General features: G+C 49.3%; 1 protein-coding gene across 1 annotated transcript in view; it reads right to left on the bottom strand.

Moving 5' to 3' along the window:
- The window catches only part of LOC146856226 (volume-regulated anion channel subunit LRRC8E-like), a 169,791-nt gene that overhangs the window by 38,382 nt on the left and 111,352 nt on the right, over positions 1-20,057 (bottom strand). Inside the window, exon 2 of the mRNA XM_085654288.1 lies at positions 8,511-8,654. Coding sequence (XP_085510414.1) covers positions 8,511-8,546 — 36 coding nt within the window. The 5' untranslated portion in view covers positions 8,547-8,654. The remainder of the gene's footprint in view (positions 1-8,510; positions 8,655-20,057) is intronic.

Raw genomic sequence — 20,057 nt, forward strand, 5'->3', positions numbered from 1 at the left:
TGTGTCATTCTTAAAGAAACATGACCAATCACAGTGTGGCTTCAAAATAAGGCCTCACAGTGATTGGTTATGTTCTTTAATCATCCTTCCACCGTGTTGTCTAATCAAATGCGCCCGTGGGGACAAGAAAATCTGACCTCAACCAATCAGGACTTTGCTCTCAAGAGCTTTATACTTCGAACCACATGAGAGCAACTCAGGGATTGGTTTGGGCTGGTTAACCCGGTGCTCTAATGGACTCCAAGGGCCTGTGGTGTGCATACCCTGGCTCCCGAATAGAGCATAGGCTTGAGTGTCCCAAAGTGTGCATGTCAGGTTGGATAGAACCAATAACCTGTCCAACCACCAGACATACACAATGAACTTCAGCCAGCTGCCATCAATGCCAAGCAACAATATTGGCCACGCCCTGCCCCCAAGATGTACAAACTCGTCAGTGAGACGGGAGTGTGACTCCAGGACAATTTTAAATAATGGCAACTGGCAGGTGGAGGGGCAACACTCCTACGGCCAAGAGTAGGCATCACAGTTCTACAGGTCAAAAAAATTAAATAATTACACACACTAGAATAACAATATGATTCAAAGACACAATTTGACTGATTTTGCGTTTCTTCACAGCTGTTCTGTAGAAGCTGAAAACTTCTGGCGAGCTGGCAGAAACCATTTGTAACTGGTCAGCTTGCATTTTCACCAGGGCTGTAGTCTTCTCATACAGATTCAACCATTGGCCGAGACACCCCTACACTGGCGTAATTAAACTTGAGGGGGCCCCCCTGCAAGGTATGTGGAGGGGCCACTCCGGTCTCAATCAGAAGTTCTCCAGCCAGAGTATTGTGCTGAGGGGGCCCCCTGGAGCTTGGGGGTCCCCTGCACTGCAGGGGCTTGCGTTACGCCACTGCACCCCTTTGCACCCAAAACTGGTATTTCTGCATGTGTTTTGGTGAGAGACCTGATGAGGTACAGGTAACCTGAAGATGTGGTTTCTCCATGCAGAAACAAAGTACCAAAGCCAAACCAAGGTTTGAAAGGTGGGACCTCGGCTCACTCACACATGTGTGACATTTAAGTGTTCAAATGCCATAATTTACAAGTTACATTTGCGTCAGTGATTCACCAAATAAGGGCTTACAGTTGTAAATAGATTTGCACACAATTAAAATGTTTGTGACTACAGCATCATTTTCCGTAGGAGAAAATATGAGCACAGGGCATTTCAGGGCAGGGTGGCGTGCCAAGCACGTGAACACCCACAAACTCGCAAGTCCTTAGCTATTCACAAATATTTAGCAATCACATTCCTGTCCTGGATACCAGTGAATAATTATCCTTCTCGGGAGAGGGAGCACCAGACAAACAGGTGGCAGTAACGTTAATAGGATTCTCCACAACAAAAACATTTCCAAGAAACGTATTAAAAGTGTCATTGCTTTTCACTTCCTGGTGCCAAAATGTAAATATGCTACATTTCTGTACGCGAAATGTCTATGCTGCGAGTACACCTGAGAACCAGCAAAAGCATTCCAGGACTACTCCATAAATCTTTAGTTGTATAAAGTCAGAAAATTACAAGGATTATATTAAACGTGAACTTGTAAGTGCACATGTCCGACTTTCCAGGCAGGACTTTACTGATTCGAATCTGGAATGATGAGGTCGAGTCATGTTCAGCAATGGTTTGAAAACTCATTTTTAGGTCTCGCTGAGACAGCGAAAGCTGTCTCTTTGAGACATTTTGTAAGTGGGCTTTCAAAAGTGCTACCCACATGGTTTTGCTGGCCTAGGGCTCGAGTGCACGATGGCGTGCACGTGCACAGCTGCTCCTCTGCTCCTTGCATTCCCCCCTCCCTTCTCACCCAGCCCTTTGATGCTCTGCTCGATTACTTTCACTTTAGCCGCTTTGACCCTTGCATTCCCCCCTCTCTTCTCACCCAGCCCTTTGATGCTCTGCTCGATTACTTTCACTTTCGCCGCTTTGATGTTTGATCGCAAACGCGATCACTTCCGCTTGGCATAGCCTGTACTTGTTCTCTTTGTCCTCACATATGCTCTTCCCTCTATGTTTTTCACTCTGGTCTCACATGTGCTATTCCCTCTGTATTTTCACTCTGCCCTCACATGTGCTTTTCCCTCTCCATTTTTCTCTCTTTCCTCACACATGCTATTCCCTCTGTATTTGTCTCTCTTCCCTCACATGTACTCTTCCCTCTGCATTTTTTCTCTATGCTCTCACATGTGCTCTTCGCTCTGTATTTTTTTCTCTGCCCTCGCATGTATTCTTCTCTCTATATTTTTCTCTCTGCTCTCACATGCTCTCTTCCCTCTATGTTTTTATCTCCGGTCTAACATGCGCCCTACCCTCTGTATTTTTCGCTTTGCTCTCACATGAGCTCTTCCCTCTCTATTTTTCTCTCCTCCCTCACATGGACTCTTCCCTCTCTATTTTTCTCTCTGCCCTCACGTGCTTTTCCCTCTGTATTTTTCTCTCTGCCCTCACATACTCTTCCCTGTATGTTTTCCTCTTTGCCCTCAAGTGCACTCTTCCCTCTGATCACATGCATACACAACTATGCACACATACAAACACACACATGCATTTACACACACATATGAACATATACAAACACACACAGACATGCATAAACATATGCATATACATGCACACCAACACACCAACCCCACATACACATATAAACAAGCACGCACACCAACATACTCAAACACATATACATACACACAAACATGCATACACAGACATGGGTATACACACAAACATGTGTACACATCCATGAAGACAAATGAACACAATGACACACCCATACTTGCACACCAACACACACATGCATACACAAACATATACACATACAAACACACACACACGCATACACACACAGATATATACATATAGACACACACACTATGCACACACACGCATCTCCCGTACTGTCTCAGGGGAAGAGTCGGTGTCAGCTGTCTCCTAGAGGGAGATCTCGCATGAGACAGTAAGACTCAGAGACGTGTGGCGGTGGGGAGAGACAGACCTGCCTCCCTTTAATTGTGTTGTTGCAAGATGGTGACTATCTTCTGCCACTGGTGCATTCAGATAAGCGGCAGGAAGTTCGTCGGACACATGCACTGGTTTCAATTTCGAGAAAGTGGGGTGAACGTTTCACAGATCGGGAGTGTGTGTCAACACGTGTTTCTCCTTCACGGCAAGGCTAATCAGTACGTTTTGTTTAACCGTGTGGTCATGAATCCTTTAATTGCATAAGTGAGTGGGTATGGATGTAAACAAAAATGTAACACTAATACCACATTTTCTGTCACTCTTGTGAACAGGTTTGCTGTGAATGTATGAATGAGAATGGCGTTTTAGAATACGTTGCATGGAAAAGGGTCAACATGGTGTATACGTGTTTTGGGTGTTTTTTTATTTTTTTTTAATTTATTTTTTATTGCATGGTTAACGTCATGATATACCGGATTCGAATGCTTCATTGCAGATCAGTTGTTTGGCCCGTGGTTATTTACGAGTTTGGAAAATACTTTTGTATTGTTTCGATTCTTTTTGTCTCTGCCCTATCTCTTGGCTGCGTCCTTACTCTCTCCCATCTTCTCTCTCCACCTCTTTGCTACATGTTCTCTCGTAATGTTTTCATTTTCCCCAACTCTCCTCTTTACTCTCTCTAATTATTTTTTTGCTCCTTTTCTGTCTCTGTCCCTTCTCTCCTCTTTCTCTCCCCACCTGTCCCTTCTCTAACCCCACTCCTCTTCCTCTGCCCTCCCCCCCATCCCTCTCTCTCGCAGTACTGCAGCATAGGCAGCACCAGGTCTCTGATGCCTTCTCAGTTTTGGCCCTGGGGGTGGAGGAGGTAAATCAGCCCCCCAAGTGAATCCCATTATCAACAGATAGTGAACCTCTATTTACCAACAAGTACGGAGCGGTCTCGGGTGACGGCTGATGCGAACAGTGATCTGCTCTCGGCCCCGGCAGGGCCTGTATGGTGGGGGTGTTACCTTACACTAGGAGAGGAAGTAAAAGTGATATCCTCCCCTCCCCCACTCCACCACTGTCTCTCCTCACCCGCCACCTCTCTCTCTCCTCGACTTCTGATTCCCTTCCAACTCGGTCTCTCCTTACCCTCCACCTCGGTCTCTCCTTACCCTCCACCTCGGTCTCTCCTTACCCTCCACCTCGGTCTCTCCTCACCCTCCACCTCGGTCTCTCCTCACTCTCCTCCTCGGTCTCTCCTCACCCTCCACCTCCGTCTCTCCTCACCCTCCACCTCCGTCTCCCCTCACCCTCCACTTCTGTTTCTCCTCACCCTCCACCTCACCCTCCACGTGTCTCTCCTCACCCTCCACACATCTCTCCTCACCCTCCACACGTCTCTCCTCACCCTCCACCTCCGTCTCTCCTCACCCTCCACCTCCGTCTCCCCTCACCCTCCACTTCTGTTTCTCCTCACCCTCCACCTCACCCTCCACGTGTCTCTCCTCACCCTCCACACATCTCTCCTCACCCTCCACACGTCTCTCCTCACCCTCCACACGTCTCTCCTCACCCTCCACACATCTCTCCTCACCCTCCACACGTCTCTCCTCACCCTCCACACGTCTCTCCTCACCCTCCACACGTCTCTCCTCACCCTCCACACGTCTCTCCTCACCCTCCACACGTCTCTCCTCACCCTCCACACGTCTCTCCTCACCCTCCACACGTCTCTCCTCACCCTCCACACGTCTCTCCTCACCCTCCACACGTCTCTCCTCACCCTCCACATGTCTCTCCTCACCCTCCACACGTCTCTCCTCACCCTCCACACGTCTCTCCTCACCCTCCACACGTCTCTCCTCACCCTCCACACGTCTCTCCTCACCCTCCACACGTCTCTCCTCACCCTCCACACGTCTCTCCTCACCCTCCACACGTCTCTCCTCACCCTCCACACGTCTCTCCTCACCCTCCACACGCCTCTCCTCACCCTCCACATGCCTCTCCTCACCCTCCACACGTCTCTCTGCTCACCCTCCACACGTCTCTGCTCACCCTCCACATGTGTCTCTGCTCACCCTCCACATGTGTCTCTCCTCACCCTCCACACGTCTCTCCTCACCCTCCACACGTCTCTCCTCACCCTCCACACGTCTCTCCTCACCCTCCACACGTCTCTCCTCACCCTCCACACGTCTCTCCTCACCCTCCACACGTCTCTCCTCACCCTCCACATGCCTCTCCTCACCCTCCACACGTCTCTCCTCACCCTCCACATGCCTCTCCTCACCCTCCACATGCCTCTCCTCACCCTCCACACGCCTCTCCTCACCCTCCACATGTGTCTCTGCTCACCCTCCACATGTGTCTCTGCTCACCCTCCACATGTGTCTCTGCTCACCCTCCACACGTCTCTGCTCACCCTCCACACGTCTCTCCTCACCCTCCACACGTCTCTCCTCACCCTCCACACGTCTCTCCTCACCCTCCACACGTCTCTCCTCACCCTCCACACGTCTCTCCTCACCCTCCACACGTCTCTCCTCACCCTCCACACGTCTCTCCTCACCCTCCACACGTCTCTCCTCACCCTCCACATGCCTCTCCTCACCCTCCACACGCCTCTCTGCTCACCCTCCACACGCCTCTCTGCTCACCCTCCACACGCGTCTCTGCTCACCCTCCACATGTGTCTCTGCTCACCCTCCACATGTCTCTGCTCACCCTCCACACGTCTCTCCTCACCCTCCACACGTCTCTCCTCACCCTCCACACGTCTCTCCTCACCCTCCACACGTCTCTCCTCACCCTCCACACGTCTCTCCTCACCCTCCACACGTGTCTCCTCACCCTCCACACGTGTCTCTCCTCACCCTCCACGTGTCTCTCCTCACCCTCCACGTGTCTCTCCTCACCCTCCACGTGTCTCTCCTCACCCTCCACGTGTCTCTCCTCACCCTCCATGTCTCTCCTCACCCTCCATGTCTCTCCTCACCCTCCACATGTGTCTCTCCTCACCCTCCACATGTGTCTCTCCTCACCCTCCACACGTGTCTCTCCTCACCCTCCACACGTGTCTCTCCTCACCCTCCACACGTGTCTCTCCTCACCCTCCACACGTGTCTCTCCTCACCCTCCACACGTGTCTCTCCTCACCCTCCACACGTGTCTCTCCTCACCCTCCACACGTGTCTCCTCACCCTCCGCCTCACCCTCCACATGTCTCTCCTCCTCACCCTCCACATGTGTCTCCTCCTCACCCTCCACAGGTATCTCCTCCTCACGCTCCACGTGTCTCCTCCTCACCCTCCACACGTGTCTCTCCTCACCCTCCACACGTCTCTCCTCACCCTCCACACGTGTCTCTCCTCACCCTCCACACGTGTCTCTTCTCACCCTACACGTGTCTCTCCTCACCCTCCACGTGTCTCTGCTGCACGCCCCACACTGCTGCACGCCACACACTGCTGCACGCCACACACTGCTGCACGCCACACACTGCTGCACGCCTCACACTGCTGCACGCCTCACACTGCTGCACGCCTCACACTGCTGCACGCCTCACACTGCTGCACGCCTCACACTGCTGCATGCCGCTGCACGCCACACACTGCTGCACGCCTCACACTGCTGCACGCCTCACACTGCTGCACGCCACACACTGCTGCACGCCACACACTGCCACTCACTGCTGCATGCGGCACACTGGTGCACGCCGCACACTGCTGCACGCCGCACACTGCTGCACGCTGCACACTGCTACACGAAACATTGCTGCACGCCACACACTGCTGCACGGCACACACTGATGCAACCGGCACACTGCTGCACGCCACACACTGCTGCACACTGCTGCATTACTCACTGCTGCATGCTGCACGACACTGCTGCACGCCGCACACTGCTGCACGCCGCACACTGCTGCACGCCGCTGCATGCCTCACACTGCTACACGAAACACTGCTGCACGCTGCACACTGCTGCACGCCGCACACTGCTGCACGCCGCTGCACGTCACAGTGCTGCATGCCTCACACTGCTACACGAAACACTGCTGCACGCCGCACACTGCTGCACGCCGCACACTAATGCACGCCGCACACTAATGCACGCCGCACACTGCTGCACGCCGCACACTGCTGCACGCCGCACACTGCTGCACTCCACACACTGCTTTTATGCGAGTTTATGCTACTGACATTGTAAATGACAATGCCTTTTATTTGTTTTAAAAAACCAAAACATAAATAAAAGGCATTGTAATTTTAAATGCCAATAGCTCAAACTCTTATAAATGCGAGACCTATTTGCATTGCAAATGCTTGTTGAGGAAGGAATCCCTTCTCTGTGCATTACTGCCTTTCTAGTCAGATCTAACCGTTCCTATAAATTATGTAACGTAAAAAGTACCCTGCATTTTAGGGTTTTGGTGATCCTAATAAACCGCCATACCTTAAATATCAGGCGTCCCCTTGTCTGCTGGACACATTGGCATAGTCCAGCTCTGTAGGGCGGTGCTCTCCGCTTGGTATAGTCCATGGATTGTCTCAGAGCCTTTGCACAGTGGGTCCGGCCCTCAGGAAAGAGCTGAGGAAGAGAGCTTTGTGGTTTTGAAGGGTGACACCAGGAGTAAGGGATAGACTAAGAGAACACCACTCTTTCAAGGTCAGGTGTTTCATGCTCTATTTAAAAAAAAATGTCATCGCACACATGGTGCTTGCAAAGGCTTCTGGGAAAAGGTACAATCTGTTCTCAGGAGATGGAGTCAAACGGCTCAGTGATCACTTTTGGGGTTCAGGGGGGCTTTATGCACAATTCAGACTCCACCCAACTCTTTAGTGAGGGGTGGGAGCGATGGGACATCACAACCCTTTCTATATCTAGAATAGGGTGTGATGTGGAACACCAGAAGGCCAACAAGTCATTGTGTGGACATGGCTAACACGAGGCACTATGGAGGCCGCGGTACATCAGCACGGGGCAGTCATGAAGTTCACTTGAGTCCCACCTTGCAGTTAAACCTAGAAGCTATAAGAAACTGATGCACCGTGGTGGGGGGAGGACAGTATATCCAGGTGTGGGATATTCCACTGGTGGTGGCCAAGTCTTGCAAAGGGATTTGCAGTGACAGATCTGGGAGAGTGTCTCTTCTACAAGGTCCTTTTCAGACGAATACCGTGGAAATCAGAGCAGGCCAACTACTGGTGCATTCTTGTAAAATGACACCTGGTTCTAGCACCCTGACCTTGGCGATGGCCTCAAGGCGCTCAGAGTGTTTACACTCTATGCCAATCTCTGAATAACGTTATAACAGACCGCCAAGGATGCTCCTCTATTAGGGGATTACACTCAACAGCCTAGGACACCAAGCAGCACGGCCACCACCAAATCTGAAAAAAAAATCTTTAATTAGGCGGTCAGCCAAAATGTCATCTCGCCCAAGACAGCAAATATCCTGAATCACCCTTGAAGGCTGCAACCCTGGAGGTTCTTGCCCAACGTGTGCGGCTCTTACCTGCAAGGTGCAGCCGAAGACTCCAATCATGAGCATGGCGACAGTGATGTACTCGGCCAGCACGTCCCACCAGGGCTTCAGCACCTTGAAGGCCGGCTGCTGCTCGGTGAACTGCTTGAACTCGGCCCACCGGAATCATGGCGCCTGGACATTGGTAAAAGAGAGAGAGCGAGAGAAATAGCTGGTGAGTGTCAAATAGGATGTGAGCCGGTGCAATGCTATTAAATTCAAGAGCAAGCAAAAAAATGATAACTGAGATCAAGTTACATCCACCTTCAGGGGTGAAATGCTTTATTTGTTTTCATGTGTAAACATACATTTGTGGTATTTCACTGGTTTGATTAAACACTGGTAAACAATTTAGCAAACTGGATTACAAAATGCAAGAAAAGTAGAGGGAGAGAGAGAGAGGGAGGGAGGGAGGGAGAGAGAGAGAGGGAGGGAGAGAGAGAGAGAGAGAGAGAGAGAGAGAGAGAGAGAGAGAGAGAGAGAGAGAGAGAGAGAGAGAGAGAGAGAGAGAGAGAGAGAGAGAGAGAGAGAGAGAGAGAGAGAGAGAGAGAGAGAGAGAGAGAGAGAGAGAGAGAGAGAGAGAGAGAGAGAGAGAGAGAGAGAGAGAGAGAGAGAGAGAGAGAGAGAGGGAGGGAGGGAGGGAGGGAGAGAGAGAGAGGGAGGGAGGGAGGGAGGGAGGGAGGGAGGGAGAGAGAGAGAGAGAGAGAGAGAGAGGGGGGGGGAGAGAGAGCGAGAGAGAGAGGGGGGGGGGAGAGAGAGAGAGAGAGGAGAGAGAGGGGGGGAGAGAGAGAGAGAGGGGGAGAGAGAGAGAGAGAGAGAGGGGGGGAGAGAGAGAGAGAGGGGGGGGAGAGAGAGAGAGAGAGAGGGGAGAGAGAGAGAGAGGGGAGAGAGAGAGAGAGGGAGAGAGAGAGAGAGAGAGGAGAGAAGAGAGAGAGAGAGGAGAGAGAGAGAGAGAGAGAGAGAGAGAGAGAGAGGAGAGAGAGAGAGAGAGAGAGAGAGAGAGAGAGAGAGAAGAGAGAGAGAGAGAGAGAGAGAGAGAGAGAGAGAGGTGAAAGGAGCACATGTGGGAGAGTTAGGGACACAAAAATAAAAGGGCAGAGAGAGAAAAAAGGAAAACAAGTAAACGGAGGGAAAAGGGGAAAATTAAGTGAGGTTAAGTAGAACAGAAGCAATATGAAACAAGGGAAATAACACGATAAAGGGAGTGATGGGAAGAAAGATGGTGGGGGCAACAGGTAAGACTGAAAAGACAAGGGTGGTAAATAACAAACATGGAATTAGGGAGGGAAACTAAAGTGTGAAACTCCTGGTAATACACCGTATGAATGGCCAGAAGGCATCACATGACCATGCCTCAGCGTTCTTGGCTACAGAGATCGTGGACTGTACGGATCCATGTGCAAGGCTCAAATGTGTCTGTAAATTTATCATCTAGGGCTCAGCCGGGCTTCGGGCCAGCCAATCTGCCCCATCGCTCCCCAAGGACTTGAAGCACTCACTCATGTCTTTGCTAATGCAATCAATCCAAGTTCTGCAAACCTTAATATGGTGCATCGGGATCGAAATAGGTATTTATGGAACAGGAGCTGAGAGGAGTTGCACTTTTGCGGTTGGCAGGAGCCGTGTGGACCGACCAGGAGATGGGATTTTAAAGTTGCTTCCTCTGTTAGTGGCTCACTGTGATAAGGCTGCTGGTTGGTCTTGCTAATTGGTATTCAACATAGGTGGAGGAAGGCTTCATCCGCATAAACCTGCATTGTGCACCGATGCTTTAATTGTCTTTAGTTTACATACAATATGTTTATTCCAGATTTGCCTTTACTTTATGTATTTCAAAATGTCTTACTTTCTTTTTTTTCTTAATTTTCTTATTTTTTTAAATTTATTCTGAGTAAGTCTACCGTGCAAAGTTTGTTATTAATCCTGATCTGTTTTATATTCCGCTATCAAATATTATGGAGATTTTGGTCATTCTGGAGAGTGACGCCACAAGCTGAGCACTGTCCGGCAGGCATCCACTGTAGTATCCCAAAATCAGCCGCCTCCCCCTTCCAGAGAAGCTGCGCGTCTCCATGCAAGTCTACACGGGGAACATGAGCCGTTAGCATTTAACTCACCATGCTCTACAGGAACTAAAAATACAAGATCGTAAAACACGCCATTAAAAATAAAAAGCAACTGAGTTTCATTGAAAGGAAACATTTTAATTCCAAAATAGGTGACACTGGTCAACATCAGATCAGTTACAGGTGATCCAACTCATGAAATCTGCAAGAGGCCGGCGTTGTTAAGTCAGCCCAGGAGTGGGTCGAAACCCGTCTGCAAACTCCTGATCACGTCTTAAGACTTAAATAACTTTTCATCGATTTTGTAGACGGTGGATCAGACCATCCAGAGGCCTTTTAATTGTCAAGTCTGCGATACAAATTTTCAACACTTACTCGTGTTAATGGGTAAGGGAGTAAAAACCTCCACGACGGGCAACTCGCGATAATAACCAACCGTGGCGTATGTAGCACAAATTTAAAAGAATACTAATAATTGTACTAAACAAAAACACTTCCATAAAATAAATTTAATTTAATGTTTTTGATTTATGATTATACGAACCTGCCAATATATGGGGGCTATTTAAATGGGGGCACAATGTGAATTAAAGACCCATAGACATGATTACACAATGCATAGAGTGACCTACAGAAGACATGGGCATATTATGTTGGCAAGTTCTTGAGTGATTTGGGAGGGACATCAAACTAGAGGTGCCATGAGTATCTGGAACCCCTGGGATGAGGGTGATGATGAAACAGTGATGCTAGCTGTATTGGGGCCCCACAGCAGCATGTGGGGTTCTCATGAGCCGTCAAACAGGTAAGGGCCCTGTGATGGTCAAGGCAAAAGCCCAGTCTAAACAAAATGGAGGCTCTAGTTACCATCTCCAAAATTGGATGCTTGCGTGCGACTTCGGATTGGGATCGTAAAGTCGCAGCTGTGCTGAGTAGTCAAATAACAACCCCGTGGAGGACATGGAACTCGCCCAGCTCGCCCGGGATCAAGTTTACCCTCTCCCCAGCACTCTAAAGTCCTTTAACGCAGAGGGCTGGTTGAAGAATTTGTCCCCTTCTAGGAAAAGTGGTATTTTGCTAGCCCACTCCCGAAGCTAGGTGGACAAAGGTGAAGTTTGTATGAACAGTCTGGCACCACTGGCCCTTGTAGCAACCTGGGCAAGTGCCCAAAATTGCCCAACCATGCGAATAACCTGGCCCAGCTAGAGTGCCCTGCAGCACAGGCTGCAGAGACCCATGTTTATACACCTTGGTATTTAAAGAGCGCAAGATTAATGTGAGGTTACTACAGGCATATTTACCCCACATACATCTCCCATCCACACTCCACATAATGGCAGGCTCCAGGCAGTTCCCGCCACCACATGCCCCCTGTGCTTTTAAAACCCGGTAGAATTTCTACAGCACAGTTTCTCCAGTAGAATTTCTCCCTTGGCCCAACGCGTGCAGTACCCGTGGGCGGCCCTTCCCAGATGTGGTGACGGAGCAGAACACCAGGCCTTGGTTGGAATATAAACCTCTGCTTCCAATTAGAAGGTCAGAAATGTATTAAGAAGCGAGCAGCGCTGGCATTACAGAGATTACGACCTAAGATGTTTTCAGGGCGCTGGAAAACAGTTCAGGTTTAAAAGGGAAAGCACGCGTTTATAAATAGAATATATTTTTCCTACGGATCAAATATTTCGAACTTCTGCCGGATTTACCCATCAAAACTCTTCATGCATCTAATTTTGAATTTTTTCCTGACAATTTTCCTATTTGGGTTTTCCTTTATTTTATGATCAATATAACATTTGAAACAGTAAAAAAAATATGAATACCTTATTACAACTGTGCCCGTCTGTATCATGGTGCTCGAGAGCCCCAGTGTCATCAAGCACGCATGAATGCGTCATGATGTGGTTGCCATTTTGTATTTGTTTTTATTCACTGTTCTAAGATGGCAGACGCCCATCTTGCAACAATTTTTTTTTTCAATGAGTGGCCAAGCTTCAATCTGTAGCTGTCTTGCTCTCCAAAAAAAGATTTTAAGATTTTTGGTTCTTGTTAAACGAGTCAGGGCAGTGGGAGGGTTGGACAAGTGAGTGGTGGCAGCAGTGAGCAAACAGGGATCTGGGTGGGCAACGAGTTTAAATTCAAAAATAGAAAAGCCAGAAAGTTGAGTGTATGGGGAAGGACAAGCAACACAGAACATGGGGGGGGGGGGGGGAGGCGGACGCAGCAGAGGAGGGTTTGGAGAACCAACAGACAAGCAAAATAGAAAACTTCTGTGGGGAACCAGCATGTGAGGGAGAGTAAGCAAAACCATACTCTCACATGGAGTGTTGAGCGAAAAAAAGCAGTTCCCTGAATGTAAGCAGTGGAAGGACAAGTCATACAATCAGGTGGAAGCCATGCTCCAAGGGAGGGGCAACCTTAAAAAGAGAATGGAAAGCCACTGCAATACAAGCATTGGCAAAAACAATAGGTCTTGCCTATGCAAGAGCTACTGGCTTTGACAATGTGTTTTAGCAATGTTGAACACCATCATGGCAGCTGTTCAACATGGCTTAACGTTTGTGGCATAGAGGAGAGTAGCATAGAGTGAAGTGTCACAGTGGAGTGTCGTAGAGTGGAATATTACAGCATCGTAGAAAGCAGTGGAGTAGATTAGAGTGGTGCAGAGTAGGCTAGAGTGGCATAGAGTACAATGACAGAGTAGAGTGGCATAGAGTGCAGTGCCAAAGAGTACAGTGGCGTAGAGTGCTGTGGTACAGACTAGAGCAGAGCAGAGTGGCATAGAGTAGTGTGTCAGAGTGCAGTGGCCTAGAGTAGTGGTGCAGAATAAAGTGGCACAGAGTGGAGTGCTGCAGAGTAGAGAGGTGTAGAGTGCAGTGGCGTAGAGTGGAGTGGCATACAGTGCAGTGGCATAGAGAACAGTGTTGCAGAGTAGTTTCACAGATAGCGGCGGTGCAGAGTGCAGTGATGAAGGTTGTAGCGGCATAGAGCACAATGGTGCAGAGTATAGTAAAGTGGTGTAGAGTGCAATAGTGCAGAGTAGAGTGGCATAGAGTGCAGTAGAGTAGATTGGTGTAGAGTGCAGTGGTTTAGAGTAGAGTGGCATAGAGTGGAGTGATGCAGTGTAGATTGCAATGCCATAGAGTGGATTACTTCTCAGTAAAGTGAAGTAGAGTGGTGTAGGGTAGAGTGTAGTTGTGCTGGGTAGAGTGGAGTGGCTTAGAGTAGACTGATGTAGAGTACAGAGTGTGTTGGCGTAGAGTGCGGTGGCATAGAGGAGAATGGCATAGAGTGGAGTAGACTGCAGAAGGGTAGGGTGTAGTGGTGTACAGTAGATTGTTTCAGAGTAGAGTGAAGAGGTGTAGAGTGGAGTGGCGTAGAGTAGAGTGGCATAGAGTGCAGTGAGGTAGAATGCAGAGGTGCAGAGTAGATTAGAGTGGCATACAGTGATTTGGTGTAAAGTGGAGTGGTACAGAGTAGAGTGCATTGGTGTACAGTGTAGTGTTGCAGAGCAGAGTGGCACAGAGTGGAGTAGTGCAGAGTAGAGTGGCCTAGACTGAAGTGGTGTAGAGTGCAGTGGCGAAGCATGCAGTGGTACAAAGTAAAGTGGCATAGATTCCGTTGGCATAAACTAAAGTAGTGCACAGTAGAGTAGATAGGTATAGAGTGAAATGGTTCACATTAGAGTGAAGAGGTGCACATTAGAGTGCAGTGACGCAGAGTGTAGACTAGAGTGGGACAGAGTAGAGTACAGTGGCATAGAGTGGTGCAGCGTACAATGGAGTGGTGTGGAAGGGCGTAGAGCGAAGTGGAGAATGCATGGTGTGGTAGTGCACTGGCATTACAGACAACACATTTTCAATTGAAATGACCATTACATTCGGTTTTACTGCTAAAGTATACAGCACACAAACGCGAATGTGTGGAAATATCATCGCCTAGTGTATTAATTTGTTTTGATTGTATTAAAATATTTGTTTCCACCGCAATTAAGAATTTAAAAAAATGTGCTTCCGTTGTGATTTCCTAATTCTGATATATTCTGAAATATCTGCACAGCTCACTTGGACATGTAAATGTTGTTGTGTGATAGAAAATAAGACTTTTTACACAGAAAGGTGGTCACATAAATCCTCTCACTTTGAAGTCAGAGAAAGAAAAGTAAACACCTAGATCCCTCAGAAGACAGAGACTGACGTTTGACCTCAGTCTTTGAATTTGCAGCAAATGTGACAAGATAAGACCAAGATTTAAAGGCCTGTTTAACAAAAATGAGCACTTAGAAGAATACAGTAAATAGGCAATGCTCCAAGGTAGGGACGACCTCAAGCTGGACAGACTAAAACAAATAAAACCAGCAAATAGAAAGCAAGCAGATGCAAGTTAGAAACCAGTCAGCCAATGATAAGAGAAGGGCAAAATGCATTTCCAGTCTCCCTCTGATGTTGCTTCCTGTGTCAGAGTTTGTAAACTACTGTACACACAACGCAACCAAACAATGGCTAAACAGCACAATTGTTAAGAAACAAATTTACATTGATTGACAGCAAGAGGGTTGGTATTGGTAAACCAACACAAATTTAAATAATATTAAAGCACAAACAAAAAAAACAAAAAAAGAGGTTTTCCCAGGTGAAACAGAGGCAGCACCTAACTGTTAACAGCTTTAAAAAATAAAAATGAATTAAGTTTAATTTACATGATCTCTGGAGATTGTATCAATGACAATTCAAGTGCATTACACTGCTTGGAATGAGTTTCAAATAACGGAATAAGAAATTCAAGTTGTGTGTACCATGCTGTTATGGGACCTTATTTAAGGACTACAGGTGTGATCCCTCCTGGGCTGCTTTGACTCAAAGAGGTCACTATGGGTCAATGGGCATCATAGGGACCGGCTAAGATGGAGACTGTGCTCCAAGGTGTGAGACTTAACCCCAGTGAGTGAGACTTGAGGCGTTGAATTTAGATAGAAAGCGGATCCTCATCATAGCCAATAAGGATGGGTAGTGTGGATAACAAGGCACTATCGTCTCGGATGGTCTTGGGGACAGCCTGGCCACTGAGGTGGCTCCATGTACATGAAAAGCCAGCAAAGCCACTGAAGACCAGACCAGCTACAAGAACACCATGACAGAATACCACCAACTCATAAGATCTACGAAAAGGACCTTCATCCGGAACAAAATCTTCACCAACTTCAGCAACTCTAAGGAACTCTTCAGCATCATCCAGCAATTCGCCAAACCCCCCCAGTGAAGCTACGAACGACACACCCTCCCCTGACCTCTGCAACAAGCTCGGCTCCTACTTTCACCTGAAAATCAGGGCCCTCTACGACAACTTCAGGAAACAGACTCCAGAAACCACCTTCTCCTCCAGCAACAACAGCCAACCCACCATCACCGCCTGGACCCCGGTCACCACCGAAGATACCACCACGACCATGAAAAGCATTCACTGAGGAGCCTGAATGGACCCCTGCCCATCGCACATCTTCCACAGAGCACCATCAATTCCACATTTGAATCTTGCACCTTCCCCGACAACTGGAAACGCGCAGAAGTCAAGCCCCTCCTCAAGAAACCCTCTGCAGACCCGACGGACCTGAAAAACTACTGACCCATCTCTCTCCTTCCCTTCGCAGCCAAAGTCACCGAGAAGATCGTCAACACCCAGCTGACAAACTTCATCGGAGAGAACGCCATCCTCGACTAGTCCCAATCCGGATTCCACAGCAACCACAGCACCGAGACCACCCTCCTCGCCGCCACAGATGACATCTGCATGCTCCTTGACCATGGACACACTGTGGCCCTCATCCTACTAGACCTCTCCGCAGCTTTCAACACCGTCTCCCACCACACTCTCGCAGCCAGATTCCATGACGCAGGCATACAGGGAACCACCCTCGATTGGCTCCGACCCTTCCTCGCCGGCAGAACCCAAAGGTTCAGACTCCCGCCTTTCCTCTCCGAACCCACTGAGAGCAACTGCGGAGTATCATCGCTTAGTCCTACGCTGTTCAACATCTACATGGCTCCCCTCGCCACCATCGTCAGACAGCATGGACTCAGCATAATATCATATGCCGTTGACACCCAGCTCATCCTCTCCCTCAAAAAGGACCCGGAAGCCACCAGACTCAGCTTCCAGGAAGGAATGAAAGACATCCAAGCCTCGATGAGCAGCAGCTTTCTTGAAGCTAAACTTGGAGAAGACAGAAGTCCTCGTAATGGCCCCACCTCCTCAGCTTGGGACAACACCTGGTGGCCCACTGCCTTCGGCAACCCCCCCCCCACCCCCATGGACCACCCTCGGAACCGCTGCATAATTCTCGACTCCTCCCTCACCATAACCCACCAGATCAACGCCGTCACCTCCACCTGCTTCAACACCCTCCGCATACTTAGCAAGATCTTGAAGTGGATCCCCCCCGAAGCTAGAAGTACCGTCACCCATGCACTCATAACAAGCAGACTGGATTATAGAAACGCCCTCTATGCTGGAATCAACAAGTCCCTGCTACACAAACTCCAGACCATCCAGAAAATCGCGGCCAGACTCGTCCTCGGCATCCCGCGACATGAGCACATCACCCAACACCTACGAGACTTCCACTGGCTCCCCATCGAGAAGAGAGTAACCTTCAACCTACTTACCCACGCCTGCAAATCTCTACACATCACTGGACCCAAATACCTTAACGAAAAAGTCTCCTTCCACGTACCCAAAAGAAACCTCCATTCTACCAACCTCACCCTAGCAGAACCCGAGCGGGTGGAAGAGTCTTCTCCTACATCGCGGCTAAGGCCTGGAACGAGCTCCCGGTCAACATCAGATACTCCCTTACTCTGCACAACTTCAGGAAGATCCTCAAGACCTGGCTCTTCGGCTGACCTGGAGCTGCACCCCCCTCCCAGAGCCTTGAGACCCTCACGGGTGAGTAGCACGCTTCACAATTCCCTGATTGATTGATTGACCTTTCAACTTCACCCAAAGGTAGTTCTCACACCATTCTTCACAAGCTCTCACTTTTTATACGGGTGTCCTGTAGTAACTGGGGGCCATCACCACAGGTGCCGAGCCGGTGCGGGCGGGGGTGTCACTCAGCAGCACAGGTGATCACCCTGCCACTAGGTAGGAACCATGGCGAGAACACGTGTTTTGTAACACATGAGGTGAGCAGGAGGCCAACTCAGTGCCGTCGGAGACAAGCAAGCTCCATTCTCCACGCGCTTAAGAGGAACACTGGGCCACATCCCGAGCTCCAGGACAAGGAAGAGGCCTGTACCATTAGAGACAAGCAAACGGCTACTCTGGGACACGGATTACTTGCACTTCTAGATTTCCATTTCTCGCACTGGGCATGGCAGATTCGGCGTGCCCCTGCTCAGCATCAGATTGGGAAGGCGGGCAGGCGGGCATTGGCCGATGGGCCGGTACCTAAGGGTCACCAGTGGGACGATTTTTGTCAACCGGCCAGCAGAGCCTTATTGTTTTCCCCACCAGGCCACTGTAGGGGTGGGGTGCGGTGGGGAAGGAGCATCATGAGCAAGGGGGCTCTGAGGCAGTTGCTTTCAGCAGCGTCGCTAGGCCAATATTGTTCTGTCTGTTCACTGCAGACTTTATCTCGGCCTCCCCTGGGGCCATTGCAGACGCCCAGAGGCACAATCCCACTCCCCTGCTGTGGGCCATTATCACCTCGGCTCCCCTGGAGCAGCAGCAGCTCTGTGCTTTTCTTTACCCCTCCCCTGCCAGACCATCACCCTGAGGCTACAGTAGGCTGGGCTGGGATGAGTAAGTGAATGGCTTTTCTGAGGGCCTGTCGTTGGCACCTCGGCTACAGTGTCTTTCAGGCCTTGGTGGTTGGGGTGGGAATGTGGGGTGTATGTTTGCGTAAACCTCACCGTGAAGCACCTTTCCCAGAGCGGAAAATGTAGGTAATAAAATGTTAGGGTCAGAGCTGCCAAATGTGGAACTATGGAAATAGGTTTGAGTCCCAGCCTCACCTCAACATCCGGTGATTCTGGGCAAATGACTTAGTTTCGCAAGGCCTAAAATAAAAATGAATTTGATCTTCTGTAATGTAACTGGTGCTCATATAATTGCCCCCTTTGGCAGAGTTTATGCTATATAAAACTACAATAAAAAAAACATACCCTTCTGTTTGCTCATTTTTTAAGAATCTGCAAAGGCTGGAACTTAATAATGAGAGAGGCTTCTTTATTCAATAATTAAAAAAAGTCTGTATTCCTTCTTAACATGGCTTTTATTCCTTTGTTTAGTTTTAACCATCAGTCACGGATCATTAAAGAAGCTTTAGACCACATTTTAAACTGCTTTTCCCTTACGTTTACTGTTCAAACTTTAAAGTACATATCGACCGGGGGAGAAAATACCAGCTTTAGGTGTTTTTCTTCATTTTCGTACTGGCAAGGGCATTAAAATACTGGTAATGCTGGTTAAAAAAAACAGTCAGGTGGCAAACATAGCCATATCAGGAGTTCTGGCCTTTGGGCCACTTTATTTAACTTCGTCCGCCCCGCCAAAATGTAGGGCTTCTAGTTTTCACCAATGTTTCTGGCTCTATGAGCTGTAAAATACATAATTTATCAAACATTTCTCTAAAAATGAGCCTGATGAAACTGGCCAAACGCTGTTTCGCGAAGGGGCTTGATCCAGGAATGTGGACCAGTTTTTTGGGAGTGCCTGGTCCTAATTGTGATCCCAATCCGACCCTGCCCCTGCTCCACCCCCATTAGTACAGTCCGCTCTCCCCAGGAGGCGGAAGGAAGGTTAGCAGGTGCCACCACACTCCAGCCACTAATAGAAATCACTTACCGCGGGGTCACGTGGGTCTGTAAGTGGCCGGCACCGAGACGGGTTCCGGGAAGGGGACCCAGCCCAACCTAGCCCGGACCAAGAGAGGCAGGAGGGTGCGGCGCTCACAGTAGTTCTGCCACGCCCGGGTGGCACCAGGAACTAGGCCTTGACTCCCCAGGAGAGCACGCGGTCACCCCATCCAGAGGACACTGCCACATTTAACGTTCTATATATAGCGCGCAGGACACTTTTCCAGCGGCCTCATTGCGCTGTTTATATCGCCTATGCGCTTCAATGACAGCGATGGGAGAGACGCTTTTGAGAAATGTGTGATGAAAGTGGGATGCATGCGGTGCGTTTGTGTGTGGTGTGTATGTATCTGCAACTGTATGCAGGTTGTGGTGTATGTGCATGCAAACTGAACTGTAGACTGCTGCGTTTCTATGTGTGCGGTGTTAGCCTGTCCTTAATTGTGCCAATGGAGTTTGTATGCTATGATTGTAGGGTGTGCTCGAGTGCAGTGAGGACTGTGTGTTATCATTGTGTATGAGGTGACCGTAGTGCTTTAACTAGTGCTGGTCTCGTGTGTGGCGGTGCTTGTCTATAGGTGAGAATAATGCTGTTTATGGGTTGCGTGTGGTGGCTGTAG

This window comes from Triturus cristatus, chromosome 4_1, assembly GCF_964204655.1.
Source record: "Triturus cristatus chromosome 4_1, aTriCri1.1, whole genome shotgun sequence".
Taxonomy (NCBI): domain Eukaryota; kingdom Metazoa; phylum Chordata; class Amphibia; order Caudata; family Salamandridae; genus Triturus; species Triturus cristatus.